Source organism: Nestor notabilis, unplaced genomic scaffold (genome assembly GCF_000696875.1).
Source record: "Nestor notabilis isolate BGI_N333 unplaced genomic scaffold, ASM69687v1 scaffold14990, whole genome shotgun sequence".
Classification (NCBI taxonomy): Eukaryota; Metazoa; Chordata; class Aves; order Psittaciformes; family Psittacidae; genus Nestor; species Nestor notabilis.
The window spans coordinates 53,182-66,151 of NW_009911709.1; the positions used below are offsets into that span (position 1 = coordinate 53,182).

The 12,970-nt window shown below is 34.6% G+C and overlaps 1 protein-coding gene across 1 annotated transcript in view; it reads left to right on the forward strand.

The window, feature by feature from the left end:
* The window catches only part of LOC104406932 (tyrosine-protein phosphatase non-receptor type 4-like), a gene marked incomplete at its 3' end in the record, with an annotated part of 26,547 nt that extends 13,968 nt beyond the window's left edge, over positions 1-12,579 (forward strand). Inside the window, exons 5-10 of the mRNA XM_010016059.1 lie at positions 1,114-1,158; positions 1,405-1,457; positions 3,562-3,682; positions 4,857-4,944; positions 6,380-6,468; positions 12,516-12,579. Of these exons, the coding sequence (XP_010014361.1) occupies positions 1,114-1,158; positions 1,405-1,457; positions 3,562-3,682; positions 4,857-4,944; positions 6,380-6,468; positions 12,516-12,579 (460 nt within the window). The remainder of the gene's footprint in view (positions 1-1,113; positions 1,159-1,404; positions 1,458-3,561; positions 3,683-4,856; positions 4,945-6,379; positions 6,469-12,515) is intronic.
* Between the last annotated feature and the right edge of the window lie 391 nt (positions 12,580-12,970).

Consider the following 12,970-nt stretch of genomic DNA (forward strand, 5'->3'; position numbering starts at 1 on the left):
CCATTCAGTGCAACTTTTGTTTTTAAATAAAAAGGCATTAGGGCCTAAATTCTCCAGCTGCTTTTATGCTCTATTGTAGGGGGTTTTGCTGAAAGTTTTAAGCTTGTGCTAACATCCTGTCATCTCAGTAAGTCTTGTTACCCCACTTAAATCCCTGTCAGTGGAGATTTATGGCAGGTGTGATTTGCCACTCGATATAAACATTTATACTTCTTTGAAATGGTCTAAAACCTTTAAGTGAAATATGAAGGAACAGAATTGAATGAATAAAAGATTCATTCTGAGACGTGAACAAAATATTTGGGCTTTGTTGGAGAAACAAAGGAAGTAATTTAGAGGGAAATCTGTTTGCAGTTTAATATTTATTGGGATTTTTAAGTCATAGTGTTTTTGCTGCCGCTGTTTGGTGGGTAACAGTTCTTGTTTTAAAGTGTTTATCTATTCCTTTTGCTGTTTCTGTCTCCTTCGAGTAAGCATGTGAAGACTTGATGAATTTCTAAAACAAGCTTTTCTCACATCATAATTAAAGAAAACTTAAGAAGTTCGAGAAGTCAGTCAGAAGGCATTTCACATAATAGCATCCACCTTATTTAAGCATGTAGCTCCAGAATACAAACAGTAATTATTTTAATTTAAATGAAACCAGAGTAATATCATATAGTTAATGAGAATAAATTAATTTTATCTGCCTGGAGTCAAATCCTGTTTATCAAAGCACCCTCATACATAGATGCAAACTTCAACTTTTGGTTGCCATATTGCCATTCATCATGAATGCACTTTTTCTTTTCTTTCTTTTTTTTTTTTTTTTTTTTTAAGTTTTATTTCAGCATAAATACTGGAAAATAAAGCATGTAGAATGCGACATTTGCAGCCTTTTAGGGAAATATAATGTATAACTTCATAGCCTGTAAATAGTTTAATTTACAAAGCTGTATTATTATTTTAGTGAAGACGGTTTAGTTTCTTTCATGTAGGAGTTTAAGAAATAGCATGCAAAATGCAAAGTTTTAGTTTTGCACTAACTGACAGCAGAATGCATTAAATTGATGAAAAATGATCAAATAATTTGAATTTTACTTACAGTGGTTTTTGTTTGTTTCTTTAAATAAGGTACCAGTATTTTTTGCAAATTAAACAGGACATTCTTACTGGAAGGTAAGACATGTTTGTTGTATTAAATATTAAATGCAACTTGAAAAAAATTGAGAGAAAGCTAATGGTGAGGGATTTTACCTTCAAAAAAATTAAAATAAATTATCATTTATGCAGCCAGAAGTATTTATAATAATTATCTGTCTAGTTTGTTCATAGACTGTGAAAGATTAGGCTTTCTCAAAATAGCCAGATTTCATAAAAAATAGGTAATTTTTTTTTTTTTTTCTCAATTTAAAAACAAAATAGATTGCCGTGTCCTTACAATACTGCTGCTCTTCTGGCTTCTTATGCTGTTCAGTGTAAGTATAATTAGTATTCATATGCATGTTAGTACTAAAATATATAAAAAGTAATATTAATTGGTTTCTAAAGACTGTAGTTTGTATAGCATTATATTGTGATGTTTGTAGGCATGATGCTACTTTTCTCATCTCCCAGCATGTTTTGCTGAATTAGATATGGAAAAAATATTGGTAGCCTCTGCTTTCCTTCTTTAAACCCATGCAGTTAAAGAAACACAAAACAACCCTCTTAATTTCTGAGGGCAGGAGGGGAGTTCTTGAGAATGATGCTAAAGCATTTTTTAGACTCATAAACACTTTTAATGTACCATACAGCGAATCTCCAAATAGGTGTGGAAATTTTGAACGTACTTGGCCCAAAAGTTTGGTCAGTTTGACCCGTTTTAGCCATTCAATGTGTAGATGTGTCTCAAAGGCGCCCACATAACAGCCAAGAGACTGTTCAGCACTTAGTTCTTCAAATTTGTCATTGTCAGAAATTCAGTTTTATAAGAAATGCTGATCTATCCATCTATATTCATGTAGTTTTCTGCTATTAAAAGATACTTATAGATACATTTAATACTATGTATACTTTGTACATATCAGAGAAGTAACGTGTATGTTAATCTTTTCAGGGAAAACATGTATAGCAATGTTAATGTCATGCTTTATGCGCAGTTTTGATAGGTGGTCACCTTTTTCCAAATCAATAAATAGAGCAATTTCTCTTAAACAAAGCTCCCATAATCCAGCTACTGGGAAATAGATATGTACCGCAAGTGCTGTCATGGCCCTTAGGGACATGGTTTGGTGGTGGTCTTGGCAGACCTGGGGGAATGGTTGGACTTGATGATCTTAAAGGTCCTACCAACCTAGCTGGTTATATGGTTCTATGATTCTGTAATGGAGCAGGCACTATAGCATTTTTAGCTTCGAAGAATGCAATATGTTTATTTTTACAGTATTGTAGAAGTGGTGGGTATGTGCAGTTCATTGTAGTTACATTTATATATGAGACTGCTGCCCTTAAATTTTCCGGTGTGCAAACCTCTGTCTAATGATTTTCTGTGCATGCCTGTTAATAAACTTCGGGTTTAGCTCTCGGGATTCTCTATAAGTATAGGTAAATAGAAAATGGAGATCTCGGTCCCACAATCTCTGTAATGGATTTTAGCAAAGCATGCACTCTGTTATGAAACCCAGCCCAATTTTCCAATTTTTGAATTATTTAAAATAGGATCTGTTTCTGTTGATGAACTACCCAGACTTCTTTCCTGCCTTACTTTCCCTTTCCTCCCACTCCGTGAGTGTCTTCATCCCTCTTGTCAGTTCTTCCATGCTCCATAGAAGTGTCAGTAGGCCTGCCCAGGACCCCATCTCATGCTGTGTTGCTGTGAACTTTCCAGTTTTCACATGTTGTGTTAGTTATCTATCACTGTAGATCTGTTACATGGATTGCAGATACTTAAAGCTGAGGGGTTTTTTTAATTATAGTTAGAAAGCTTCAAAACCTGTATTTTTAGCAAATGTTTTTGTTTGTATGCATTTTTCTGACAATAAATATGTTTTTCATTTGTCTTATAATTTGAAGAAAGTGTAAGAAATTACGTATATGCAATTTTAGTAGTTTCAAGTAGTTTCAATGTAGGTGTACTTTTTTCCATACATATTATTGAAAGTGCAAAAAATATTTTTCTAATGCTTCTAAATATATCTTGGTACAGAATGAGTTGGTGGGTTTTGCAGGTCTAATGAAGAAATATCAGTTGTAATGTTAACTATATATATATTATGTAATTATATGAAAGCAAGCAAAGGTAAAAAATACCTTCAAGTTTATATTTAGTGCATTATGACAGCATTTATGAATTAATTTGTGTATTGAAAATTAAAGACTTTATAAAATTCCTTCATAAGTACCTAGTCAAAGCTCTCTTTAAATGATCATGAGAATATGAGTTTGGATTCAAAGGGGAAGAAAGGAGTACAAATGTCTTCTCTGTTTTTGTTTGTTGTGGATCAGAAAGTATGTGGGAGCAGACTCTTGTGAATTTTGGGGGCATTGCACCATGCCAAGTATATCAGTGATAAACAATAATCTCTCTTTTTAATATTTTAGCCGAGCTGGGAGACTACAACCATTCAGAAAACTTGCCAGGCTACCTCTCAGACTATTCTTTCATCCCTAGCCAGCCTCAAGACTTTGAAAAAGAAATAGCAAAATTACATCAGCAGCACATGTAAGGATTAACAGCAGAAGATAGTGACTGACTTTGTCAAATCCTGACTGCTGGTGCTGTTCTATTACTAGAAGAAAATGAGTATTTTGTCTTAAAGGTTTCTGGGTTTTTTTTTATTGTTTGATATATTTTCTGTTTAAGAGTGCATTTAATATGGTTTTTTTTTGTAGATTGTCTGTATAATAGTACCATTAATACTCTGCACAGATAGAATATCTGTGACAGAATGACAGGGAAAATAAGTGAAAAAATTAACATGTTAAAGGTAATGAAAATAGTTTTTGTATGACACAGGATATTGCATTAGTAGGATATAATTTCTTGGAGGTTTTGTTTGTTTTGGTTTTTTTTTCCCCGGTCTTTGAGAATGCCTTGTGCATAAAGGCTTAGTTTTCATGGTGCTCTCACCAGTAAGCAAGAGTTACTTTACAAGTCACAAAGTCCTTTTCTTCCCTGTCTGCTCTTTCTGTGTGCAAGTCTGTGACCTTTTACTAAAGAGGAAAAGGCAATGAAGCAATGGAAAATATTTTTTTTCCCTTTTTTTTTTTTTTTTTTAGTGTGTAGCATTGTCGTACTTTTTCAGTGATAGTTGCTTGGTATTTTAGAACTTAAGTGCTTTTTGTTACAGTTAAGTTTAACAAAAGGTAAGCTATGTTTACAAAAACATTTGCTTAATTGGGGCGTAATTTTGGCTTTAGAAACTATTGAGTGTTATGTTACTTTTAAGTCAATGACTTAGCAAATTCTGTTTAGTGCGGTAAAGAAATTTAAAGTGACTTGATGGTAATTTAAATATTAAGGGTAAATCTTGGATAGAAATTGCTGATATCAATACAAAATACAGGACTGCAAAAATGATTCCAGGTTCTAGAGCTCCACAAGCACTGAAATGATACAGTGCATTAGAAACAAAACGTGCTCATTTCCTGTGTTGTGGACTTTTGTCAAGACTTTGTCAACACAAAGTTTGTTTTCTGTTAAAAGAGCTTTTAACCTGAGCACAGGCTTTTTTTCTGTTAAAATTTTTGGGTTACAGTCTGCATATGGCAAGAAAGGAAATTCATATTTCAGGGTGGGGATAGAAGTCATAAAACAAATGTGGATTTTGAGCTCACTAGGGAACCTGATGTGGGGGTTTTGTTACAATGTTTCTGATTTAGCTTCTTTTTTTCAGAGGGTTGTCTCCTGCAGAAGCAGAGTTCAGTTATCTCAATACAGCACGTACCTTAGAACTTTATGGAGTTGAATTGCACTATGCTAGGGTAAGTTTGGTTAAACTAGTACTGAAACGTAAAAATAGATTCCTCTGAGATTTATGGGAAAATAAATATTTATTTTAATAAGTTTTCCTGACTGCTGCTTGCAAGAGAAAAAAATTGAAATAATATCTCATTAGGTGCCTAACTGTGATTTACTTATTTTGGTAGCTGCTGTTTCACTCTAGTGAAGGTATTTCTTTGCTTAAATCTGGGCTTAGTTGTATACATGTTATTCAGGTTAGGCCTTGATTGCTGGTTTTGTTGGCTACAGGTGAATAAGAAAAATGTACTTGTTGAATGTGTTTCTGATATTTATGGTTCTGTCAGCTTTGAAAAATACTTAATCTGGTTCCTATTAAAACCAAATTATAAATCATTGGCTTTATATAATATGAACTGTTAATATAAGGTGAGGTACTATAATTTCATATAATGTCAGTCACATCTAGTAAAGCAAGTCACTCAAGGTCTTGACTCAAACAAGCTTAACCTGTCAGTACAGTGCTACCATTTCTGCAAAGATGCTAGGTATATTTATTTTTAGTAACTAAGACACCTTTGTTTTTTAAATATTCTTGTCCTACTCCATAAGGTTAAAGAAACAGGTAATAGAATTTGGAATTAATAATTTAAAATAGGATCTGTTTCTGTTGATGAACTACCCTGATTTCTTTCCTGCCTTCCCTTTCCTTGTTTATCCTCCCACTCTGTGAGTGCCTTCATTCCTTCCATCAGTTCTTCCATGCTCCATAAAAGTGTCAGTAGGTCTCCCAGGACCCCATCTCATGCTGTATTGCTGTGAACTTTCCAGTTTTCACATGTTGTGTTGGTTATCTATCACTGTAGATCTGTTACATGGATTGCAGATACTTAAAGCTGAATTTTTTAATTATAATCACCCTGCTCTCTGTATCCTACTAATGTCACACACATACGAAAAAATCTATAGCAGGTGTTTCATTAGAGTACAGAGATATTTCAGGAAAAATGTGCTATTTATATATGCTTACAATATTATTTGTTTTAGAATCTGTCCTCTCTGTGTTCTGAGATTGCAATTTCATTTCAGGTAGGAATTGAAGTTGCTGGTTGCTTTTAGTGTAGCAAACTTGAAGCCAGTCTGTTAGTACTGTTGTTTGTAATGAACCATTACGACTCTGTATTACGTATTTATTCAAAGTTGGTGGAAGACAGAAGATGTAACTTAAGAAATTAAAATTCTGTGGTATCATATGAAGAACTCGGTGCAAACATTCAGCCTTGTCCTAAATAGTAATGAATAACTCTTCCTTGTCTTATGAAAACATATTTCCTTCCATGTTAATTGAGATCTGATCTACTATGGTAATTATGTATTTAGAGAGATGAGTATGTATGTATATGAGGTTTCAAACATATTTATATTGTTCTTCAAGTAATTTTCTCTTTTCTTTTAAAGGATCAGAGTAACAATGAAATAATGATTGGAGTGATGTCAGGTGGAATACTGATTTTTAAGAACAGAGTACGAATTAACACTTTTCAGTGGTAAGGACAGCTGTTCAAGCTAATATTTTTTGTTTAGTGTTTCAAGATATATTTTTACCATTGTCAGTATCACATGCTTTAAAAAAGACTGAAACTTAATTGTAGCATATCAAGTTGAAATGATTTAAGTTACACTGTGCTATAGGTAATTTTATGATGGGGTTTTGTCTTGCTCTGCATGCTGTGCTGTTAAATGTTTGTGGTGCAAACTGTAATGAATTTAAATACGGTTTTTCTTCAGGAGTTTGTAAGCATACTTTGTTTAATTTACTATATATCCAAGGCCAGTGTTATGGTCTAGCTCCATAGTCTTTAAAGAGACAACTGATCTTAAAAATGCTAACCTGGAGAGTGATTACTCTTACCTGTTTTGTCACATACAACTTAATTGCACTGTGCATGTTAATTTTAATGTAGGCATGGTACTTGAGGATAACTAAGGTGGAGCATTCAGAACATTGTCATCTCTTCATCCGTAGATAACCATTTTCATGATAAGGATCAAAAAAGTGTGTTTATTGCAACGCTGTCATTTGTTTCTCTTGTAACTTAAAACGTTTTTTAAAGCTGTTCTGTAAACACATGAGTTATTCTCATTAAACATGTTACTCTAGTTATTAGTCTTCTTAACTTGGTATCCTGTTGGTATTTATTCACATAAGAAGGGGAAAGATCTAAAAGAAATTCTGTTCTGCACTAGAAGTTCCGTAGTGCTCAACAGAAGTTGTGTTACCTTCTCCAATGCTTTTTTTTTTAGTTCCCTCAGAAGTAACCTTCCCTTGGTTTCCTCTGTCTGCCTTGGAATCTACTTTGACAGCCTTTCTTATTGCATACGTTGTAGAGTATGCTATAACAGCATTCTGAGTGGACAAAGTCAGCCATATGAAATGATCAAAATAGACATTAGTTCACCAGGCACAAAAACTGTTCACTCTAGAAAAATGATGAAACATTTTGTGTTTTCATTTGCTACTGACATGCGTGCTTGGACAATGCAGCCCTGGACTTTAGAATTCTAAGGTTCTTGGCTGGTCTGTAAGCTTTGTATAAACAGATTAAATTGATTACCAAAATTGAAACTGGAAAAACTTCTGTCTGGGTTCAAACTGATAAGGGTAGCTGAAATCCTCGGGTTTTTGTTGTTGTCTGTTAACACAGGATAAGATTCATTACTTATAGTTAGTGACCTGTTTTCATTTAGTAAGGTCCCTTGCAGAGATGCAAGATGTTAGTCACAGTCTTGATCTTTCCTGCAACCCAAGGAATTTCTGCAACGTTCTGGTTTTCTGTGCTAAGCTTAGTCTCAAGTGTCGTAGGATGTTATGTATTCTGTGGTTTACCATGTTGATAGTGTGAATGGTCAAATTTCAGTAGATTTTTGGAGAGAAATTAAAAACAAAGCTATGGCATAGCGTGTTACCCACAGCCAGATACAGTTGAACATGGTAAACATTTTGCCTGTAAGCATTGAAGGGAAAATAAGCCTGAGGCAATTTACAGAGCATATAAATTTTCAGTGTCCATGGTTACTTGGATAAATTAAAAGTAGATCTTGCAATGGTAAGTCTGGAACTACTGTACTAGTCAGTCAGACCTGCCTTTGTCTTACTGACACATAATAAGAAAGATACCTTTAATCTGATAAGAGTTCTGAAGTGTTAGAGTCGTTTTTGGATTAAGGCTGCTTTATAAATGCTGCTGTAATCAGGAAGGTTTTAATTCAGGCTGCTTTTACTGCTAGTACTTTTGGGAAAACGGTAATAGTAGAAATCTGTTCTATAAAACACACCGATAAATTACTGAGTGCATACGATGTAAGTCATAATTAAGCTACATGTCCCTACTGGAAGCTAGAGGTTTCTGTGAGCTCTGCTTCATATTGTTTGTATGCCAGGGATGCTGATCTAAATTCTTAGTGTGGTTTTTGTGTGTGTGTGTAGTAATCTAAACAGTTCTTTGTGTTCAACTATATCAACTGACATTGGGGATATTAATTTCTTCCTGTGAATACTGTAGTACCAGCATAAAAAAAAAAAAAAAAAAAAAAAAAAAGAGAGAGAGAGAAAGAAAATAGAACCAAACACATGTGTGTGTTGGTTCCACCCCCCAGCCCCCCTCGCCTTGTCCTATTAGGCTGAAATGTCAGTTCTTGCAGTATAGCTCAATAGACCTATTACCTTTCATTTTTATCCATAGTCAGGCAGCTGCTCCAGTGACACCAATACTGGTACTTTTTCTTCTCACTTCTGTTTACTTTTGCTCCTGTGCAACTGGAGCTGTGTAATGTCTTCCCAGTGCTGTATGGCTACAGTGAATGTTTAGATATCCCTTTTTCAGTACTCCTGAGCTGAATTTTGAGATAAGAGGACAGACACACGTGTGTGAGAAGAAATAAAGGTTTAACTGTATAGCTCAGGGAAGAATTGAGTAAAATGTCTTTATCCTCTCCCTCTTAATTTGATACTATATCTAAATTGTGTATTATGAACCTTATGGTCCTGGAGAGAAATGAAACAGGAGGGATACAAGGCAGGAATAAGGCAAAACAAAAGGGACTGCCTTGTATCCAGTGTGTCCTAATTTGATCTTCCTGTATTGTGGGTAGTTTCTCATTTCCCCAAACTATGCTACCAGGCACAGTGACCTGCAAATCCAGGGAGTAGATCTTGCCTTTGAAGAGCATGGAGTACCTCAGCATTTCCATTATCACTAGATCACCTATTTACCAGTGGAGACAGGCTTTCCTCTGTCTCTCTTCTGTGGTCAATGTACCGTTTGAAAGCTTTGTTGCCTTTTACATCCATTGCCAGTTGCATTTCCTAGTTTTATCCTTGAATGCCTAGGTAGTACTTCTGTGTTCCTCCTTGGTTATCTGATCCTGCTTCCATGTCCTGTACACTTTCATTTGTGTCTTAGTTCAGTCAGTTCAGAGTTTATCCAAGTTGGCCTCTTCCCATACTTGCATATCTTCTAGCACATCAGGATTGTTCTGGATTGAAAAGATTGTCCTTTAAGATTGGCCATCTCTCCTCAGTTCCTGTGTCCCAAAAGGCAGCTTCCAAGGGATTTTGCCTACTAGAGCTCTGAGCAAGCTGGAATTTCTACCTCTGAAATCCACAGTGGTTTAGTTTGCTGCATCCCTTCTCGCTGCCCTCAGGATCTTTAGTTTCACCATCTCACAGCTGTTTGACTGCTAAATCTGGACAGTCCTTCCTTGTTTGTGAGCCGTGCTACCAAGAGCATCTTTGCTAGCTGACCAGTCCAAAATCTGTGTCAAAGAAGTCTTGGACAATAAATTTGCTGGATTGCTTGAGTCCTGCCGTATCACCCTCCCAGTGTGGGAGGGTTGGTGAAGTCCTTAGTGAGAACTAGGGCTTGATTCATGAGACTCCTTCCACATGTTTGAGTACAGTCCTCACGTTAGATAAGGACCTTTACATATCTCTTTATTTAAAAGATGTATCTTATGATTTAGGATGTCTGAGATGACTGGAAAATCATACCAGGAAAATATTTTTTATGCCTGCCTGTTCTTACCCTTTTCTTTGGATATGCACCATTGCCAAGAAATGGAGAAAGAAAACACAGGCAGACATGCATTTGCTTTGACTGGGTATGGATATTCTTATTTAATGACTAGCAGAGAATTAGCAATGCATATGAGCTCACTGTTATCTGCTATGTTTTTTTTAAATAGCTGAGATTCAGCTTTGCTGAGTCATTTCTTTGTACTTGAACAGTGACTTTTACAGGTTGAGTTAGACCTTATTTGCTCATGTTACAGTTTTGAGTCTGTTCCAAATGCTTTCAGGCTTAAAAGGCAGCTGACCTCACTGCCTAAATTATGGGAAAAGATTAAAAAACAGTGTGTATAGCTTCCATCCTCATCATACTCCTTGAGTCTGTAAATCACCAGAGGCTGTAATTTCTTTAGCACAAGAGGGAAAACAAAGAGTAAAAGTTAGTAGTACGTTTTTATAAACAGAATAATTTTGATTTATTGTCAGGATTTCTTTTGGCGTGCTTAGCACATCTGAGATGGTGTAGAGCATGTGCAGTTCAGTTTTTAGAAAAGTTATATATTAAAATGTTCTTTCAATTGCTCTGTACTCCAAAATTTTGGAAAATTAATCATGGCCTACTTCTGATTAACTGCAGCCTGAATAGCCTAATGAATCTTTTTTTCTGTTTATTTCCACAGTCAGACTGCTGTAATCTTAGAATCATAGAATGGCCTGGGTTGGAAGAGACCTTAAAGATCATCTCATTCCGACCCCTCCCTGCCATGGCCATGGACATTAGTCCCTAGTCATTAGTGTTTATCCCACCCAGCAAATTTAAGACCCATCCCTAATTATTCTTAAGTGATTGTTTGTCACAGGAGGTGCTAAGAAAATTGCTGCACTGCTTTTTTGCCTTTTTTTTTCCTTTTTTTTTTTTTTAAACTAATGGCAGAGCTAGGAAAGAAAAGAGAAATGGGAAAAGATTTCAATAAGCATAATTTAAAAGCTGATATTCACAGACTCCCTGTATGTTATTGGAGATAGAAACTCTCTCTATGAATTAGGATATCCAAGTTAGGTTCCTGCTCTGAATAATCCCCTGGAGAAAAATGTTGCCATTTGCTTTACTTAAGAAGATTCTATGTATCCATTTCTATATATAGATATGCAACTTAGGTGTCAGTGTTTTGATTCTCATCCTTCCTAGTCCAGAGGAATTTTTATTCAACAAGGTGATTAATAAGCAAGTAATAATTCCAGTCATTATTAATGCCAGCGTATGTTCTTCATGAATAAGTTTATGACGAAAATTGTAGCACTGTCTTCACTGATGTGTGTGTTTGTTTTTTTTAATTGTTGTGTGGTTGTTGTTGGTTTGGGGTTTTTTGGGGGTTGTGGGGTTGGGTTTTTTTTTATTTTTTTTTTTTTTATTTTTTTTTTGCTTGGTTTTTTTTGGTTGGTTTTTTTTTGGCTTGGTTTTTTTGGGGAGTTCTGTTTTGTTTGGGTTTTTTGTCTTTTCTTTCTTTTGTAGCTTTACCAAGCCCATATAATAACTTGAAGTACAGGGACCATCAGAGATTACAGTTCAGATTAGTAAGGGTGTTCTGTATAAACATGCTGTCTAAAAGGTTGATTGTAACCCCTGAAGAGTTTGCAGTGTGATTTCATGCAAGGTAACTGTATGATCTAGATTCTCTTTTGCTTTGAGTTTAATGACAATTGTCAGTGAAATCTCGTTTGAGTGACCAAAATAACACTCCTCTATATTTAATAAAGGATGTGCATTATCTTAATATTGCATTTCTTTGAAAAAGTATGTAATTAGATTGTGATGGAAATATGGCCTGTCTTTTCCCATTTAACATAACTAGCATTGCAGTGACTATGCAAAATTGTCTGGAGTTCCTGTCAGTATCTCATATGTTTATAGATAACCTACAAGATGAGAAGATCTGTAGGCTGATTTTTCTCTGTCATGTGATATTTTAAATGTTTTTTTTTTTTCCTCCTTATAGTGTGATAATTTTTTTTCTTTGTTTTTAACTTTATAAATACCAAGATTGCAAGTCCTTATCTCTGTGCTTTTATCTTGTCTTAGCTATTTTACTAAAACAATTTCTGGTTATATTTAAAGGCATGTAAGAGCCTCGATAAAAAATGTCTTTAAGGAATAGTCTGAAGTTGAAAGTATTTTTTTTGTATTTTAAGGGATAATGAAAGTGGTCTCAGAAAAGAGAACATCTGGTTGGAATGACCTGGGGATAGAATAGCTCTTTGAAACTGGGAAAAGACACTTAAATTAGCAACTGTCTTGGGTTTAGGATGGAAACAAGGGAGTTCGATAAATGACTTAAATATGGGGCTTATAAATTTCACATTATACAAGCTATTTTATATAATCTTTGATATTTTATTTTTTTGTCTTTGGAAATTAAATGAAATCCGTTCTCTCTAGAAAGTGTATTTTCAGTAGGTCTATTTAAGCCTTTAACCATGACTTAGTATACTAAGTGCTTAAATATTATGGTTTTATTTTTCATTTAGGTTGAAGATTGTAAAAATTTCTTTTAAGTGCAAGCAGTTTTTTATTCAACTTAGGAAAGAATTGGTGAGTACTGCCTTAAATATCACAAAAAATTAGAGCAATGATATCATTTCATACCACATGCCTTCATTATACTGACTGATATTATGTTGATTCTTGCCTTTATTTGCAATTAAAAGTTCAGTTTCACCAACCTTCTGGCTATTTCAGTTCACAAGCAGACCATTACAGTGCTTTATAAGACTTTTTTTTTCCCATTTGATTTGCCTTCTGTTTTAGATATGTTTAGTTTTACATTTGTATACAGGAAATGTAACTTGCTTATATAAGACAAACATTGAAAAGGTTGAAAGTAAATCAATATTGAATTTAATTTCCCGAGGAAACCAGATTAAAACTAAAGGTAATTCTTAATGCTGCTTGTAAGTAAATGTTTCATTAAAGCATGCTAATT